This window comes from Leptopilina heterotoma, unplaced genomic scaffold (assembly GCF_015476425.1).
Source record: "Leptopilina heterotoma isolate Lh14 unplaced genomic scaffold, ASM1547642v1 Lhet_146, whole genome shotgun sequence".
NCBI lineage: Eukaryota > Metazoa > Arthropoda > Insecta > Hymenoptera > Figitidae > Leptopilina > Leptopilina heterotoma.
The window spans coordinates 469,470-487,904 of record NW_025110864.1 but is presented as its reverse complement, the minus strand read 5'-3'; the positions used below and the strand labels follow the sequence as shown (position 1 = coordinate 487,904).

Sequence of the window (18,435 nt, the reverse complement as noted above, 5' to 3'; positions counted from 1 at the left end):
AAATTGATACCGATTCTTGAAATGGGAAGGTGCTCCGTCAGTGATCAAAGTAATTTCTTGTATCGATTCAATTCGTGAATTTTTAAAACTTTGAATAATGTGATTTATTGCGAAGAATGCATGGGCAGAATCATGTTTAGTATCGTCACTTACAAGAGCAAAACTTTGAGGTTCATTACCGCAATAGCAAACAGCTGTGAAAATTGATATTTGAACACTTTTCCAATAACAACTCTGAATTTCATTATTCAAAACTCGTCTCCAATTCTCTGCAAAGTCACAATGTATAACAATTTTCCCATCATTATTTTTCGTTTCTTCTTTTGCTCTTATTATTTCTTCTTTTTGTATGTTCTTTACATATTTATGGGTATTTGCTTTCGCTGACCAGTGCCTCAACTCTTTTAAGAACGTGTCCACAGAAGTTGTTCGTTTTTCCAAATCGTTGTTGTGCCATAATGCAAAAGTTACCTCTTCAAATGCTTTGTCTTCAGGGATGTTTAGCTTCTCGATCGTTAAACTTTCAGAACCTGGACATAATTCACACTCTTGAAAAATACATGTTTTTGAAGCAGAAGAACACATGATAGATGAAAATACCATTTGCGAAAGGTGATTTAAATTCGAGGATTTTTCGTTCAATAGCGTCATGAGAGTTATTAGACAAAGTTCGTAATTTGCGCAATAAATGCAGACACATACTTCTCTTGGAGAATCAATAATAACCCACTTTGGTCGCAATGAATAAAATTTTGATTTTCCTATTTTTACCATTGTGTTTTTTTCCACAAAAATGTTGTACATATCCTTAATACTGCGCGTCAAAAAACGTTTCACTTTTTTAACTCTTGCTCCATTTTCGTAAATATTTATCACGTCATTTTTATTAGGACTCTGTCTGGTACAATCCAAGTCATCATTTAAATAATATTCATGAACAAGTTTAATTTGCTCTTCAGAAATTGGATGACCATTATATGGGTCAGGTGAAAAGTAAATCCCTTTATTTTTGGTTAATTTACGTGATTCATCTACCATATATTTTGTTATAGAGAGTTTCGAGACTATTTCAGATTTTGAAAGTTGATTTTGAGGTAACAATGTAAGAAGACGAATTTTTTCAGATTTTGTTTGACAATTCTCTAAACCTAGTTTAAAGTTGTCCAGAAAAAAGTTGTTCGAATTGTTATTTGTTAGCTGCACGTCATATATTTTGGACATTTTACTGGATGTTGCTTCAGCAAATGAATCGATAATTTGTTTTCGCTTTCTATTAACATAAGCATTTTTTTCACTTTCTGATTGATTGAATTTATTCCTTAAGGGTAATAAATTTAATTTTAACTGTGCAATTTATTTATTTACCTCTTTTACTTTATCTGATCTATCGGGCACATAAGAATCATCATCCTCACAATCTTCTACGTAATATTCACAGAGATCATCTGCATCGTTAGTTAAATCGTTATCTTCTATTGAAACATTCGAGGGAACACAAAACTTAGAAGTAAATCTACGATAGCAATTTTTACAAACAGAATTATCCCATTCAATATTTTTATTTGGAAGAAAAGGCTTCATTAGGACAGCTAGTTCTTGCAATTGTACAAATCCATTATTAGGAATATTGTAAATTTTCTTCTTGTGCACAGCTTCAAAATCTGGACAAACTTGTCGACCGAAGTACGTATCTACTTTCCGAACCCTAACCATTGCAAAAAATCGTAATTATTCGATAAAATATTGAGTATTTTTGAAAAAAAGTATATAACTTTCAAGCACTGATAACTTCAAGGGAAAATTTTTTTTTCCAAATCGGGAAAACACGCATCTCTTAATTTCTTGTGAAAAACAACATATTTCATTTCCATAGCATTCCGTGATGTTAAGTGGAGAATCTGCCTGATTTGAAATGGAACCCGCCTTTAGTTACTCAAAAATATTTGAGTGCTCGAAAAATTCAAGTGCTCAAAATTATTTTAGGTTTAATACTGCACGTGTCGGATAGAATTTGGTTCAAGTTCGGATTGATTCTGCTCAGCTCTGCTAGAAAAACGAAAAGCTTGAAATACTCGATCGAGCTTTTTGCACAACTCTAATTATAAAGAATTATTTTAATTCACATTTTTATGAATTATTCCCAGTTATTCCAATGTTATTGTAATTTTATCATAAACCCAAAATGATACCGCTTTTTACTCATTTTGAGTCTTTTCCCCAGAAAATCAAAATAAGTCGAAGGGGTATCATTTTTGTTGCACTTCAAAATGAGTATCATATGATACTCATTTTGAGTATAGTTTTTTTCTGTGTGGTAACGCTGTGGAAAACTGTTGATTTTTCTGACAAAATCGTAGAACTCTTGACAAAGTTGATATAATGTAATACAAAAATTGTACATGAAAGCTGAGTTTCTATACACTGTTAAAAATGTTCTCAATATTCCGATAAAATTCAGACACAAATGTAACAAAATTTTCCAAATGATGGTACTGAAAGCATTTATATGTTACATTTGCTTGAAATTTACTACACGTTTCTTATGATTTCTAAATGTTACTCAAAATTCAAAATTTTTAGTAAAAATCCTTATGAGTAACGGAATTCTAACTTCAGTTAAACTAAAATCAGTAACTAGTTAAGAAAATTTAATGAAATGTAACTGAAAATTTGGGAATAGTTTCAAAAAGTATAAAGAGTAACTGAAAATTACGAAACTGTAACAAAATTTTCAGTTACCACAGCTGAATTAAGATGCGCACAATTACTTTCGCGCCGCTTGGGTCTGTTGCAGGAAATACATAACTGAAAATGCCCTTCGAAAAAGTGGTTGTGCGTAGAAAATGTTTTATTGTATAAAGTTATTTAAATAAGTAAAAAAGTGTTATAAATTATTTTTAAAGTTTCATAAGTGATCATTCTTGGGATTAAAAAGTTGAAGCATATTTCCACATATAAAAAGTATACAAAATCTATTTTTATTCATGCTCCATTACACGTATTAGATATTTTTGGAGAAAAATCGTCCTGCAAAATGGAATGTCCATGCTAGGAACCAGTACCGTAACTATGATGAGCTTATTGATATTCAGAGCAATCAAAGTTATGATACTTTTGATACTTCATTAATAAATGAATGATTAATATTATTTGATTGAATAAATAGTTTTGTGCATAAAAAGTAAGAAATAAATATTATTTATATTATTTACCAGTTGTTTTTTGATCAAATTTATTTATAAACCATAAATAAATAATTTTTAAACAATAACATTATTATTAAATATTTTTAAGTTTAAATAATTTTTTACTGAAAATCTAGTAGGATAGAAAAAATTGTGAGACAAACTTAGAAATAATGAAGTTATACATATTAAATTGTACTTTGTATTTTAATGTAAATTATGTTCGCTATCACTGATGAGTGTCATTAAAATTTATTGTTTCAGTTTTGTTCAGTTCTGATTATTAAGCAATATGTAACATTTGAGTTACATATTATTGTTTAATAATCAAAACTGGAAAAAGCGGTAGCAAAATTTTTAGGAAAAATAAAAATATTCAAGCTATGACATGTTATGAAATATTATGAAACTAAAAAAAAATTTCGGAAAGGAGCAACAGCAAGTTTAAGCTGTAACGTGATACAAAAATTTAATTATTTTTTAAAAATTTATGCTGTAATGCTTTTAGTATTCAATTATTATCAAAAATTTTAACTTAAATTCATTTTGAAATAAATTTTTATAAAAAAATTCTACGAGAACTCAATTATTTAAATACAAAAATAAATATAATTTATTGAATTTTCATAAAATTTAATTATTATAAGGAACTTAATCAAAATTTATTAAAATTGAATTCTTTTGAAGAATTTTAATAAAATTTCCAAGAATTAATTGCATTTTTCGAATCTGTAACATATTTTTCCATAAGGTATGTAACGGAAGTATTATTGTATTGCGTGTTCCAGAAATTTACGAAATTTTAACATAATTTCCAAAATAAGCAACTGAAGTTTTCTGCAGTTACGTGTTCCAGAAATTTACGAAACTGTAACAAAATTTCCAAAATAAGCAACTGAAGTTTTATGCAGTTACGTGTTTCGTAAAATTACGAAACTGTAACAAAATTTTTAGTGACTTGTGATTAAAGATTTATGCAGTCACATGGTTCTGAAAATTATGAAATGTTTCAAAATTTTACGTAAAAATGTTTTTTTAATAAAATGTCAAAATGATTTAAATTTAAACAACACACACATGTTTTATGTTTTTGGGGTCGCTGATAACGAATATGACCTCCGAAACTTAAAATTCAAAATGGCGGATCCAATATTTCCGACTCAAGTTGTCAAAATGTTTCCGTTTTAAACAAAACTCACATGTTTGATGTTTTTAGAGTCGCTGATAACGAATATGACTTTAGAAACTTAAAATTCAAAACAGCGGATCCAATATGGCCGATTTAAAGTGTCAAAATGTTACTGTTCTAGGCGATACTCACATGTTTTATGTTTTTGGTGTCGCTGATAACAAATATGACCTCAGAAACTCGAAACTCAAAATGACGGAACCAATATATGGCTGACTGAAACTGTCAAAATGTTTCCGTTCTAGACGAAACTTATTTTAAAAATGATTTGTAATTCTTATTACAGACTGATTCGGTTTTTGAGTCAGTATACTCTCAGTACACGGTACCCTGGAAACAATTTTAACCCTCAAGTTGCATCCTTTAGACGACTCCTGTTGTAACTTCTTTGAAATTCTTCACTGATCATTTTTCAGAAGGAAAAAGCAAAATCCGTCGGGCGGATTTTTTTTAATTTCAATTTTTGTGTTTTTATCAACAAATTTGAGAAAAGACAGGTTTTTACGATTTTATAAACCAACATATGATATTGTAACTGGTACCTTTTTATTCAAACAATTATAGAATAATATAATTCTTATAAGCAGTTTTCAGTATAATCGAAATCTGATATTAGTTTATTAATTTAAGGCAGTGAAGTGGCAGGAAATCTAGAAAACTATTTTGACTTTGAAAACAAAGTCACGGGAGCTTTTCTGAAGTTTCCGAGTTTTTTTCGTTAAATTTTTAAAAGCTAAGGACAGTTTCGAATTCAGCGGAAAATTTTTAACGAAAGGCTCTATTTGAACATTTTTTCTTCACAATATCGACTACTCTATAATAACATTTGTTTCAAAAATGTGATAGTATATATTTATTAATCATATAAATTTGTTGAATCAAGCGATTTTTAAATGAAAAAAATGAGCTAATGTCTGTTTTACTACAAACTTCATGTTTATTTATATACGTCAAAATATGCCGCTATTTTGAATCGTTTTTTCAATATTGAATGGAAAATTCAATTAATTAGATACCTGGAGTATATATCAAGTCTGGTAATTTTTCATTTTTAATTCTGTATTAAAAAAATTATGTTCAATTTTTTAATTGTTACTATACATAATGGATATTAAAAAATTATACATAATTTGTTCGTATGATTTGAATTGAATTTTAATTTCTTTATTATAATATATTACAGTATTTTTGTCAACATGAAGGTCGATAAAAAAAAGTGTTCACATGAGGAGAATCTATCAAAAGTATGTTTAATATGTTTGAAAAGAAATAAAAAAATGAATATAATCTCGGAGTGTATAGAAGAAAGGTTGCTGAAAAAACTTGACCGTAAATTTTTGCCGTTCGAAGATAATCGCTTACCTCGCGCTTTGTGTGAATCTTGTAAACGAAAATTATATAATTTTGATACGGAAACATGCCGAGTAAAAAATACTGATAAAATGGAGCTGCCGGATTATGTTCTCACCATAATCGATTCGAAAAGATTGCGCGATAATAATTCGAAAAGTGCCGAAGCTTGTTGCAAGATTTGTGAAATTGCTACTGCACCCGCCAACAGTAATTTACTCACCGGTAACATTGTTCGTAAAAACTTTGAGAAAAAAACAAAAAGGAAGAAAAGTCTTCATCATTTAACTCCCTTTCTCGTCACGAACGCGTGAGTGATACAACCAAATATATTGTATCAAATTTTACGACTGCAGAAAAAGAAATGATTATGACTGGTTTAATTAAAAACACTATTGCTGAGCAAAATTTAAATTCTAATGAAAAGAACATCAAACTGTCTCTCAAACAACCAAAAGGAGGACAAAATTTAGGTATTGTTGTAAAACCCAGCGTAAAAAACGAAACCAAGATAACTCAAATTTCAGCAGACGATGTAAATAAGATTAAAACAGCGTTCAATGTTTCCAATAATACTATGACCGGTATTGCGAAGGCGTTTCGAACAGTCACAAAAAATCGGAAACTCTTCGAGCCTGGATTAAACGAGAAACTTGTAGCAAATAATCATGTTTTAGATAGTTATTTTAATTTTAAAATAATAAATTCCATTGTAAAAATGAAGAATGAAGTAACGAAATCTGAAAAAGTTGCGATTTATTGTAACGATGTAGAAAATCTGATAGAAAAAGTGATGGATCATCGTGATGTATCTGAAGCAAGTTTTAAGTTAGGCATCGATAGTGGAGGAAAGTTTCTCAAAATTTGTTTAAGTATTCAGTCGGAGGATGGTCCAGAATTCGAGCAAGAACCACCAAGGAAACGATCCTACGATGGTAATTTTGAAAAGAAATTCAAAGACTCTAGTGTAAAACGATTATTCGTGATTGGTTTAATTCAGAGTGCACAAGAAAATTATGATAATTTAAAAGAATTATGGGCCTTACTAAAACTAAATAATCTGCAAGCATTTCTAGCAATTGATTTGAAAGTTGCAAACATGATTGTAGGTCTAGGCACACATTCCAGTTCCTATCCATGTACATGGTGCGAAGCACCAATGCAGAATTTATATGAAAAAGGACCTCTTCGAACAATTGCAAATATTCGAGAGAATTATGTCAAATGGAGCAGGGATAATGGGTGTCAGAAGAAAGATGCAAAGTTATTTAAGAGTTGCATTCAGGATCCTCTATTAAAGAACTGCAAAGATGACACGGAAATCATCGACATCATACCACCACCAGAACTTAATTTGCTAATTGGAGTTGTAAACAAAATGTACACAGAAATGTCAAAAAGATTTCAAACAATTAGCGAGAAATTTGCAGAATTATGTTTCGTCCAACATGAAGTAAAGAAAAGTGGTTCTGCTTTTAAAGGCAATTTATGTAAAGCACTGCTACATAACGTAAATAAGTTGAGACTCCTTTGCAATACCGAAATTTTGTGTCTCAAATACGTTGATTCTTTTCAAAAATTTCGAGATGTTGTAGATTCGTGTTTTGGGGAAGAGCTTAAATTCGATTATATTGAAAAAATACAATTATTTAAAAGTAGCTACAAAGAGTTAAATATTAGTGTCACTCCCAAGGTCCACGCAGTATTTACTCATGTTCCGGAATTTTGTAAAAGGAAACAGCGAGGATTAGGATTTTACAGCGAGCAAGCTATGGAAGCAGTTCATTTTGATTTCGCGAAAACTTGGGCTAATTATAAAACGGATGACAGGAAAGAAAACTATGCAGAGAAACTCCTAAGATCTGTATGTGACTACAATAGTAATCACATGTAATCGTTCAATTTTACTATTAAAATTACAATTTAAATACAATTCTTGTAAATTGTAGAACGTTTCGATATTAAAAGTTATCATAAAAATTAAATAACAGAATTTTTACTATTTATATTTTTAAAAGATAAAACCAAACTTATTCAATTTCAAAATCTTTAAAGTTTTCAAGATTTCCTGCGACTTCTCTGCCTTAAATTAATAAACTAATATCAGATTTCGATTCTACTGAAAACTTCTTTTAAGAATTATATTATTCTATAATTGTTTGAATAAAAAGGTACCAGTTACAATATCATATGTTGGTTTATAAAATCTTAAAAACCTGTCTTTTCTCAAATTTGTTGATAAAAACACAAAAATTGAAATTAAAAAAAATCCGCCCGACGGATTTTGCTTTTTCCTTCTGAAAAATGATCAGTGAAGAATTTCAAAGAAGTTACAACAGGAGTCGTCTAAAGGATGCAACTTGAGGGTTGAAATTGTTTTCAGGGTACCGTGAGTACTGATCGGGTTCCAAAAGTCAGTACCGCCGGTCAGTATTGAGTCAGTACCATGCCGGTGTTAAACTCCGTCATAGCTCCGGACATTTTTACTAGGGTGGTGTTACCTCTTAAAAGAGGATTTAAAAGTAATATAGAGAATTATATGTAAGAGGATAAAAAGAGGGTTTTGGAGAAATAAAAGAGCGAGTTTAAATTTTAGCTCGGATCTCCCTTCAGAAGAGAGGAAGGTATTTAAATTTTTTTTTATTCTGTTTTAAATTTTTGTAAATGAATAAATAATATCTGCAGAATATTGTGTTAAAATTTCAAGTCAATCCGATTAAATTTAGCAGACTTATGAGTTTTAGTTCCGTTAGTCCAGGCTTCAGGATTCATTTTTTTATTAATTAATTATCTGTAATTTGTTTATTTTTAAATTTGCAATATTTACGCCTTCATTTTGGCAGAAAAATCTACACAATTTTTATAATATTGGAGGTTACTGATTTTTTTTTTAAATTAATCCTTGCAGTTTTGCGCATCAATACATCGTAATTTAATCTTTCAAAAATATTGAGAAAATTCTTCAATTTGCAATTGTTTAAAAGAATTGTTAATAACAATTATAAATTTTCATTTTTTAGCAATCGCTTTATTTCATCTTTAAAGTATAGACTTTAAGCTTTGATTAAAAAAATTCACTTAATTATCTTTATTTATTTCAAAGTAATAATAAAATGAAAATAAAATGACCTAATACTTCAACACCTGATTACTTTAAAAATAAATTTTTTTTTTGAAAAATGTAAAACATTCAAACTGCCATAAGATTAATGACACCTGACTGTTACTTAATCCCAATAGACTTAAAAGACCATACGAATGTCAAAAAATATAGGAAATTCTTTAGATTTGAATTAGCTAAATTCGTTGGATCCCTAGTAGCTGCTTGTCCAGCAACTAGCTAAGGTTGCTTGTACGTCAAGCTACTAGAACGAGAGAACTTCCTTGCTACAAGGAAAAATGACACTTTCTAACAAGTGGATAATGACCTGAAATGATGGATCAAGAAAGTAAAATTATCATTTAATCCCATTAGAGTGTCTAACTATATACATATAAACAAAAATTTTGTCATACTCCTTCGGCTCCACTTATTGGAGAGAAATTTATTACACTTTCCTCGAATTTATGCGAAAGAATTAAAATCTGCATTTTTCTTGTTCTTCTTTTGTTTCTTGTCATAAATTCCGCATCTGCGCTGTTTCTCTCCACCACATTTGGACCACCCTGATGTACAAACGTCGCGGTAGATTTAGTATCTAATCAACGTGAAGCCCACCCTCTTTCGTGACCTATCCTTATACGAAAATGACATATGTAAGGCAATAAAGTATTAAACAAAAATATGAAAAACTGCCTAATCTCGCGTGTATTTTCCCTAAAAATTTAATTTAATGTTTTTTTTATTCTATAAAACCTATTTTAAATGTGTATTGATTTATTCTATTAGAAAGTTCATCTCAAAAAGTAAGTTTTTTGTGATGTTCTTCAATTTTCATTAATAAATCTGTATGAAAATATTTTTTTATCCCACATGCACAAAAATGGCGCTTTTTAGATAGCTGACGACAGGGAGTAAAGTCACTCATTTGTTCAACCATATGAAAATGGCGTCCATTTTCTCCCATGTGCAAACATAACCGCTATCTGAAATCGACACTTTTGTGCATTAGGAATAAAAAATATCGTAAGTAACACGGGAATAAAGGCAGCCATTTGTTAAAAATGATTTTTGTGACACGAGTGCAGGTCTCGGGGCGCCCTAGACCTCCACTCGTGTTACAAAAATCACCGTAAACAAATGGCTGCCTTTATACCCTTGTTGCTTAATATTCTATTTTAATACTATCTTTACTTTTATAGTGCTTTTTACTTACAATGAATTCTCACTGTAATGGACTTGAATGTGCTGTGGTCTATTACAGCAAGAGTACCCTTGAAGCAAGGTTACAATAACATTCAGGGCCGTATAAAGTTTTAAAACATAGATTCTAAATAATTTTTTTTAGTTTTTTTTAATGCAAAAATTTTTAACTAATAACAAGTAATTAAGGAATGGAAACATAATTTTGAAAAATATTTTTCACTCAGGTTCGCGGACTTTTCAGATATTTACACAAAAAGATTTTATGTAGGGGACTGTGCACCCTCAAAATTTAGAAAATAATATTTTTTGGTGGCGCTAGGTCGCCGAGCTTATTAATTGTCTATGTTTCTCTGTTTCAGCATTTAATATATCTACTGTTTCCAATTAAAAATTAATAATAATTTCCTTTGTACCCCAATCACACAAAAACGCGTAAATCGATTTATGTCCAACTTGGTAAGGTATTAGGTATTAACCCAAGGAAGGTTTATAAATTTACAGATTTAAAAAATATTAATTAGAACAGGAGATATTCAATTTTTTCGAAAAATTGAAAATTTACAAATTTTTAATGGATTACTTCTAAAATTTTTGTAGTTGAGTATTACATGTTATTTAGTCAAATTTAAGCATAATTTTACAAAAAATACTATCGTATAACTAAGATGTAAATATAAAAATATTTTTCAAAAAATCGAAAATTCTACATTTTTTAATTGATAGCTTTTAGACTTTCTATAATTGAATATTACATGTTATTTATTCACATTTTAGCATAATTTTGCAAAAAATACTATCCTATAACTGAGATGTAAGTATAAAAATGTTTTCAATATTAAAAAATCGAAAAAATTATAATTGATACCAATTATTATATCAAGCTGAATTCAGTAGTATTTTTGGGATCTCTGATTAAGATTTTGACGTCAAAATAATAAAATTCAGCTTTATTTATTTATCCAAATAATCCAATATTCTTTAATTGCAAGAACTTCAGAATTATTGAAAATAGATATTTTTTATGATTAAAATGATATTGCAGGGTGTCAAGAATTGTAAGTCACCTGTGATACTATACCCAACGGGAAGTTGCCAATGGTAACGATTGGTTCAATAGTGGGCCATGCATGGTGCCCAATGGTTTTTTCTTGGCAAAACAATTGGCAACCATCATTGGACCACCATTGGTTTAAGCTTGGGATGATCACGCTACTGCCAATGATCGGTAGCCAAGCATCGGGCCAATATTAGTTGCCAAGGAATTGCCAAGGAAACAAAATCGATTTTCAAAAGCTTGATTTTTTATTGGCAGCCAACAAAAAACCAAGGGTTTGAAAATTAATTTTTTAAATTATTAATTAAAATTTATTTTTCAAAAATATATATTTTTAAAAAATATTTTTTCTAATTAATAAAACATATTAATTTAATTTTTCACCTCTGGTAAATCAAAGGTGAAAGACTGATAAAAATTCCCTCACCGTATATCTCACAGTGCACAGTGGGCCAGGATCGTCGATTTTTTGCCAAAAATCATTATTTAAAAAAGAACAAGATATTTACGAATAACAAGTATGCTACCTACAGTTTTTGGGGTCGCTGATTACGAATCTGAAGTCAGATTTCAAAAATTCAAAATGGCGGATCCAATATGGCGGACATAAATTTTTTTATATAAATCAATTTTAATGAAGCATAAGTATCTAGGGTTTTTTTAGGTCGCTGATTACGAATCTGATGTAAGAATTCAAGTGGATTTTAGATTGGGTGAGATTTGCCTACAATTTTTTGCTTGGGAGTTTTTAAGTTTGGTGATTACAAAACTACTGTCTATACAATTCAGAAAATAAAAAATTTTTTCCTGTTACAATCCTACAAAAATAGAAAGTACTGTAGTTTCCAGGATCTACCACGAGGAGGTTACAGGTAAAGATCCTATTTTGTATTTTTTTTAGATTTTTAAAATTTTTTTGGTTTTTTTTTCGATACCTGATGTTCACTTACAGGTATATAGTTTATCGCGTGGGTATATCAGGTGCGCATGTAGTCCTATTGGAGAATCTGCTTTTATTTCCATGGATCAGATAAACACTCCTTTTTATATCTAAATCTGATTTCAGAAACACAGTGCTCATTTTTTCATTTTTAAAATCTGACAACAGATTCGTAATCAGCAACCCCAAAAACCTCTACATACCTATATGTTTCATTCGAATTGATTAATTTAAAATTTTTTATGACCGCCATTTTGATTTTTTGAAATCTGACATCAGATTCGTAATCAGCGACCCAAAAAACCATAGAGTTATTAGAATAGAGTGCGCAAGCGACCAAAATGTTTCTTAGGCGCATAGACGGAGACAGCCATACGAAAAGTAGACCACTTTTCTTTCTTTCTCTAATAACGCATGCGTGATAGTGAAACAGCTTGCTGACAATTATATTTTTCTTTTATTTACGTGACAAATAAATAATTTAAAAACATTTTTAGCAGGAAAAATGGTATTTTATGTTAAGTTTACCTGCTTTTAATTTAAACTCATCGAAATAAGCAACTAAAAATTAAAAATTCCAATTACTATACCTATATTTAAAACGATTTTTCATGCGATCTTTTTAGACAAAAACCTAACCAAAAACTTTTATTCTTGCACATGCGCCATTAAACAAGGTAAGATAAGGGGTCTACTTTTATGCTTTTGTCTCTTTCTGTTATGTTGAAAAAATATGAAAAGGCGCAAAATGGCACATATTAGCGTCAAAGTAGACATGCTAAGTAATCGTTCTATAACTTGTTTTCCCAAATATTATGCGGCTCGGAGGAGCTCGACTAACTGAAAGTCGGCACTCTATTGAAAAATCCAATATTTGTTAACTTCAATGGAACTACATTTTAACCACTTCACTGTTTCATTTCTCCATCCTTTTTTTGGCGAAACTCTTGTCCACTGATGATGATGGAGAACGAAATAATATACGCACGAGACACAAAAACAGAAAATAAAGATTCGCAAGAAAAAATAATTAATTAACAAAGAACATTAATAATAATTAACACAAAATGGACACCTAAATAATTATTTTAGTTTATTATTACTTCTCGGTTTGAAAGTACACGAATAACTGAGTAAAATTAATTTTGTTCTTACCTAAACCCTCTTTTCTTCACTTCGAGGAAGGGGAAGGTTCAGGTAAAACGTATTGTCGATTTTGGTTCGAACCCCTTTCTTTCTCATCGTAAAGAGAAAGAAAGTTTATCACAATCGTATCGCCCTTTTATTGACTTTGAGCCTTTGTTTATCCCATCGCGAAATAAACAAAGGTCTCTACAATTTTATTACGTCACTCATACCTGAATATCCTTTATAAATTCAAAACTAAATACAAATTTTAATATTATTTCTCACCTAAGACTGTCCATCCTCCCCCGCCGTTGAGAGTTCTATCGATCAACAAGATCATCGTAGAACATGAAAATCGTTGTTACTTAACATAGTTTAACAATGATAGATACTTTCGTAGAGTAATTAATAGATTTGTAATAATTAAATCACATTTAATATTAAGTGTAACGTAGCAAACTCGAATTATATTAAAACTTAATTTTAATTTACAATGGAAACTAACATATAACTCGTTATCGTAAAAGATCGTCTTCGAAATATCGATGTTTTTAATCGACATCCTCGTTGTCATCGATAGGCAACTGGGCGAGTTTTCGAACGTTACGTTTAAATTCCCCTTTAAACGTTTTTACCGTTACCGTTCGAACGACGCGATCAGATCCTGGAAACGTTTTAATGACTCTACCCAGAACCCAATGCATCGGAGGAGTATTGTCTTCTTTCAATATGACAATAGCACCCTCTTAAATGTGATGGTTGCCACCTTTCCATTTGTGACGTATGTTGAGTCCGTTTAAATACTCTTTGTGCCATCTACTCCAAAAGTCTTGACGCATCTTTTGAAGGTGTTGCCATCTCGTTAATCGTGGTGTTGGTGTAAGTGTAAAATCTAATTCGGGTAAGCTTGTTAGCGAATCGCCAATTAGGAAGTGACCAGGGGTAAGGACGATAAGGTCATTGGGATCGTGTGAGATCGGAGTAAGCGGGCGAGAATTCAATACCGCTTCAATTTCGATAATGAACGTATTTATTTCTTCAAATGTGAACAAAACATTTTTTACGACCCGTTTTAAATGATGTTTAAAACTTTTAACCATTGATTCCCAAATTCCCCCGAAGTGAGGAGATAATGGGGGTATAAATTTCCATTTGATTCCTTGATTAGTGAGAAACAAGGTTGTTTTTTCATTGAATTCCTTAGAATGAAGAAGATTACCGAGATCTTTTAACTCATTGTTAGCCCCTATAAAATTCGACCCATTGTCTGAACTAATAATAATAGGTTTTCCGCGACGCCCTATGAATCTTCTTAATGCACCCAGGAAGGTTTCAGTGCTCATGTCACTGACAACCTCTAAATGCACAGCTTTTACCACAAGACATATAAAAACTGCTGCGTATATTTTAATTTGCGTTCGATTACGATATTTTTTTTCTTTTATGTAGAAGGGACCACAATAATCTATTCCTACATGAGAGAAAGGACGGGATTGATTGATTCTGATTTTGGGAAGATCACCCATAATGTATTCTGTGTTGGTAGGATTGAGTCTAAAGCATTGTATGCATTGTCGTACAATTTTCCGCACTTGATTGCGACCATCAAGAATCCAAAACCGTTGACGCAAGGCATACAAGGTTGTTAATATGCCTGCATGCAAACTACGAAGGTGTTCTTCGCAAATGATTATATTAGTAATATGATGCGATTTTGGGAGCAAAATAGGATGTTGCTCGGAAAACGGTATTATGGCATTTTTCAGACGCCCTCCTACACGTAATATTCCTTCTTGATCGAGAAAAGGGTTTAAAGCTAGAATTTTACTCTTTTTGTTGATTTCTTTTTGTTGTTTGAGACTGTTGATCTCATCGTTAAACGCTTCTCTTTGCATTAATTTTAATATAGTTTTTTCGGCGTTTTTTAATTCAGTGACGAGCAATGGACCTTTGTAATGATTAGTGACTTTAAACCGCAAACAATACGCAATAATTCTTTTCATATTCGAGTAAGATGAGAATTTTTTTAAAATTTCAGTGTCTAACGCGATTGACGAAAGAACGGTCTTTTTTATTGCAGATGAATCTTTTATTATTTCAAACGCGGATACTGGCCAAGTGTTTTCCGTTTGTTTTAGCCAGTGAGGACCTTCTTTACAAATTTTATTCATTATAAATTCTGCGGGTTTTTGACCACGTGACAAACTATCAGCTGGATTGTCTGATGATTTGACGTGTTTCCAATTGTGACCGTTCGTTTTCTTTTGAATATCGGAAACTCGATTGGCGACAAAGGTTTTGAGCTGATGCGGGGATGTATTAATCCACGAAAGCGCGATAGAGGAGTCAGTCCAAAATGTAATCTCGTGGACAGGCATATTTAGGGATTTATATACCGATGAGAACAAATTGCTTAGGAGTACTGCTGAACAAAGCTCCAGACGAGGAAGTGTAATCGTTTTTAACGGTGCAACCCGAGATTTTGCGCAAAGTAGGTGACACTCAATTTTTTCTCTACTGTCTATAGATCGTACGTAAATGCATGCCCCGTAGCCTTTTTGACTTGCGTCACAGAATCCATGAATTTGGACATTGACTGGATTTTCAATGAGAACGCGTCGTCTAAAGGTCAAATCATTTATGAGCTTCAATTGTTCGCAAAAATCTATCCATGTTGTGTGAATAGTATCCGGTACCGATTCGTCCCAGTTCAATTTTCATTGCCAAATTTGTTGCATTAGAATTTTTGCAAATAGAATTATCGGGCCTAGTAAACCTAATGGATCGAATAGCTTTGAAATGTCGGAAAGAATAATTCGCTTACTGATTTTAGAAAGAGTATTAGGTGGTTCGACTGAATAAATAATATTGTCATTACACGAGTTCCATGAAACACCAAGCGTTTTTACTGTTTTGTTTTCGTTAAATTGAAGATTTAAATTAATTTTATTGTTTGGTATCCCTTCTAGCAACTGTGGATCGTTGGAAGCCCATTGTCTAATATTTAGCCCGCCTAATTTTAAAAGATTTATTATTTCTTCTCGCTTTTCAATTCCCTTTTCTATTGTATCGGCCCCAGTGATAAAATCGTCAACATAAACCTCTTCCTTTAACGTTTTAGCGGCTTCGGGATAACGGTCAATTTCATCGTCGGCCAATTGTTGTAATGCACGTGTGGCGAGAAAGGAAGAAGAACTTATTCCGAATGTGACGGTATTTAATTCAAAGATTTCAATGTTTTTACCATCACGTCTCCAAAATATTCTTTGAAACTTCCTATCTTCTTTCCGAATTCTAAATTGGCGATACATTTTTTCTAAATCTCCAGTTAAAACGAATTTGTATGCTCTAAACCGAATCATGTGAGCGAAAACGTCGTTTTGAATCGTTGGACCAACCATTAAAACATCATTTAGTGAAAGTCCGGATTCTAATTTAATCGATCCATCGAAAACTACTCTAACCTTGGTAGTCGCTATCCCTTCTTTTATAACGACAAAATGCGGTAAATGAAATCCATTTTCATCTTCATTTTCTACTTTCGACATGTGATCTAAATCAATGTATTCTTGCAAATTTGCGTTATACTGATCTTTTAATTCTGGCGATTTATTGAGCTTTCTTTCTAAACTATATAGACGTTTTAGGGCAATATTTCGTGAGTTTCCTAACTGTTTAAAATTATCACGGAACGGTAAGGCTACGGTGAATTTACCACTAGCATCTCGTTTAACGTGTTCTCGAAAATGATTTTCGCATTTTTTTTGTTCGTCGGAAAGGTGAACTATGTTTCTTTCTTCCTCTAATGCCCAAAATTTTGTTATACATGTCTGTAAATCTAAAAGGTGACATTTAATTTCTCCCGGACACGTAGATGAATTTGAAACACTACCGCCTACTACCCAACCAAGACGAGTCTTTTGCAGAAGTAATTGATTCCCTGATTGAGGTGATAAATCAATTTGACCAATACAAAATAAAGATAATGATGGACCCGAACCTAACAATAAATCAACTGGACGAGGTATATGGAATAAAGGATCAGCAAGCTGGATGTTAGGTGGAATTGGAATTAGATCACTGGAAACTTTTTCATTGGGAATTAGATTTGCTATTTGAGGAATTATTAGAAAGCTAAATGTTTTTTGATAATCGTTATACAAGGAACGAATTGTAAGGGAGACAAAGGCCTTTGCGACCGTGGTAAGGTCATTTACAGCTCCTATAGGGATATAACAGCGTTTCATTGGTAATTTTAGTTTTAAGGCTAGATTTTCCGTTATGAAATTTGCTGATGAGCATGTGTCTAATATTGCTCTGCATTCCACAGTTTGTTCGTATTTATTTACTGCTAGGACCATAGCACTAGTTATGAATTGACTAGTTGATGGGGTATTAGGTGGAAATTTATCCTGTTGGTTATGGGATCGCGACTTTAATTGCTATTTTTTTGGTGATTTGATTTCCTGATGCAGTAGGGTATTGTGTTTTTCACCACACACCATGCAATTGCCAAATTTGCATTCATTGTCTCTATGATTATCTCGCATACAATTCATACAGTAAGACGCGTCTGTTATTATTTGGATTCTTTCCGGCACAGAAATAGCACGAAATTTTTTACAACGAAAGAGGTGATGGGTTTTTGATCGACAGCCAGGACAAGGTTTAAGAATCGAAGTCGCTAATGAGGGGTTCGCGCCTTTAAAGGTTTTCTTCTTGTTTTCGGGGGTATTATTCGTTATCTTTGGATTAGGAGGATTTTTTACTTCTCGTTGAGTTAAACGAGTTGCTGTTCGGTATAAAAATTCGAACAGGTCATCAAGTTTTGGGAATTCATTTCTTTTTAGTGTTTCGTCCCATTTATCTAAGGTGCTTTTGTGTAATTTCTCTTCTATATTTTGAACGAGAATTTCCTCGGAGATGTTTACACCGAGTGACATTAATGATAAACGATGTTGTTGGGTTTTATCTGCTAATTTTATTAACCCTTCTGACGTTTGTTTCTCTTGTACTAATAACCGTAATATCAAACTTAAATGCCTAGAAATAATTAGTCGTTTGTCCCCATAAGTTTTTTCTAATAATTCCCAAGCTTGTAAATAATTATTCTCTGAGATTGGAAAGATTGATATTTTTCGCGCCGCTTCCCCTTTTAATGCCGATTTTAGATATTGAAGTTTTTCAATATTTGTTAAATCCGTTTGTTCGTGAATTAACGAGGAAAATGAATTTTTAAAGTAAAGCCAATCTTCGATTTTTCCATCAAATGTGGGAATGTTT

At 31.5% G+C, this 18,435-nt stretch overlaps 2 protein-coding genes across 2 annotated transcripts; both read right to left on the bottom strand.

The window, feature by feature from the left end:
• Nucleotides 1-13,898: 13,898 nt before the first annotated feature.
• LOC122498322 lies at nt 13,899-15,530 on the bottom strand. The gene has a single exon (XM_043606005.1). The coding sequence runs from the start codon at nt 15,528-15,530 to the stop codon at nt 13,899-13,901; it is 1,632 nt and encodes a 543-aa protein (XP_043461940.1).
• Nucleotides 15,531-15,869: 339 nt separating this feature from the next.
• LOC122498321 lies at nt 15,870-17,513 on the bottom strand. Its single transcript, XM_043606004.1, has one exon. The coding sequence runs from the start codon at nt 17,511-17,513 to the stop codon at nt 15,870-15,872; it is 1,644 nt and encodes a 547-aa protein (XP_043461939.1).
• Between the last annotated feature and the right edge of the window lie 922 nt (nt 17,514-18,435).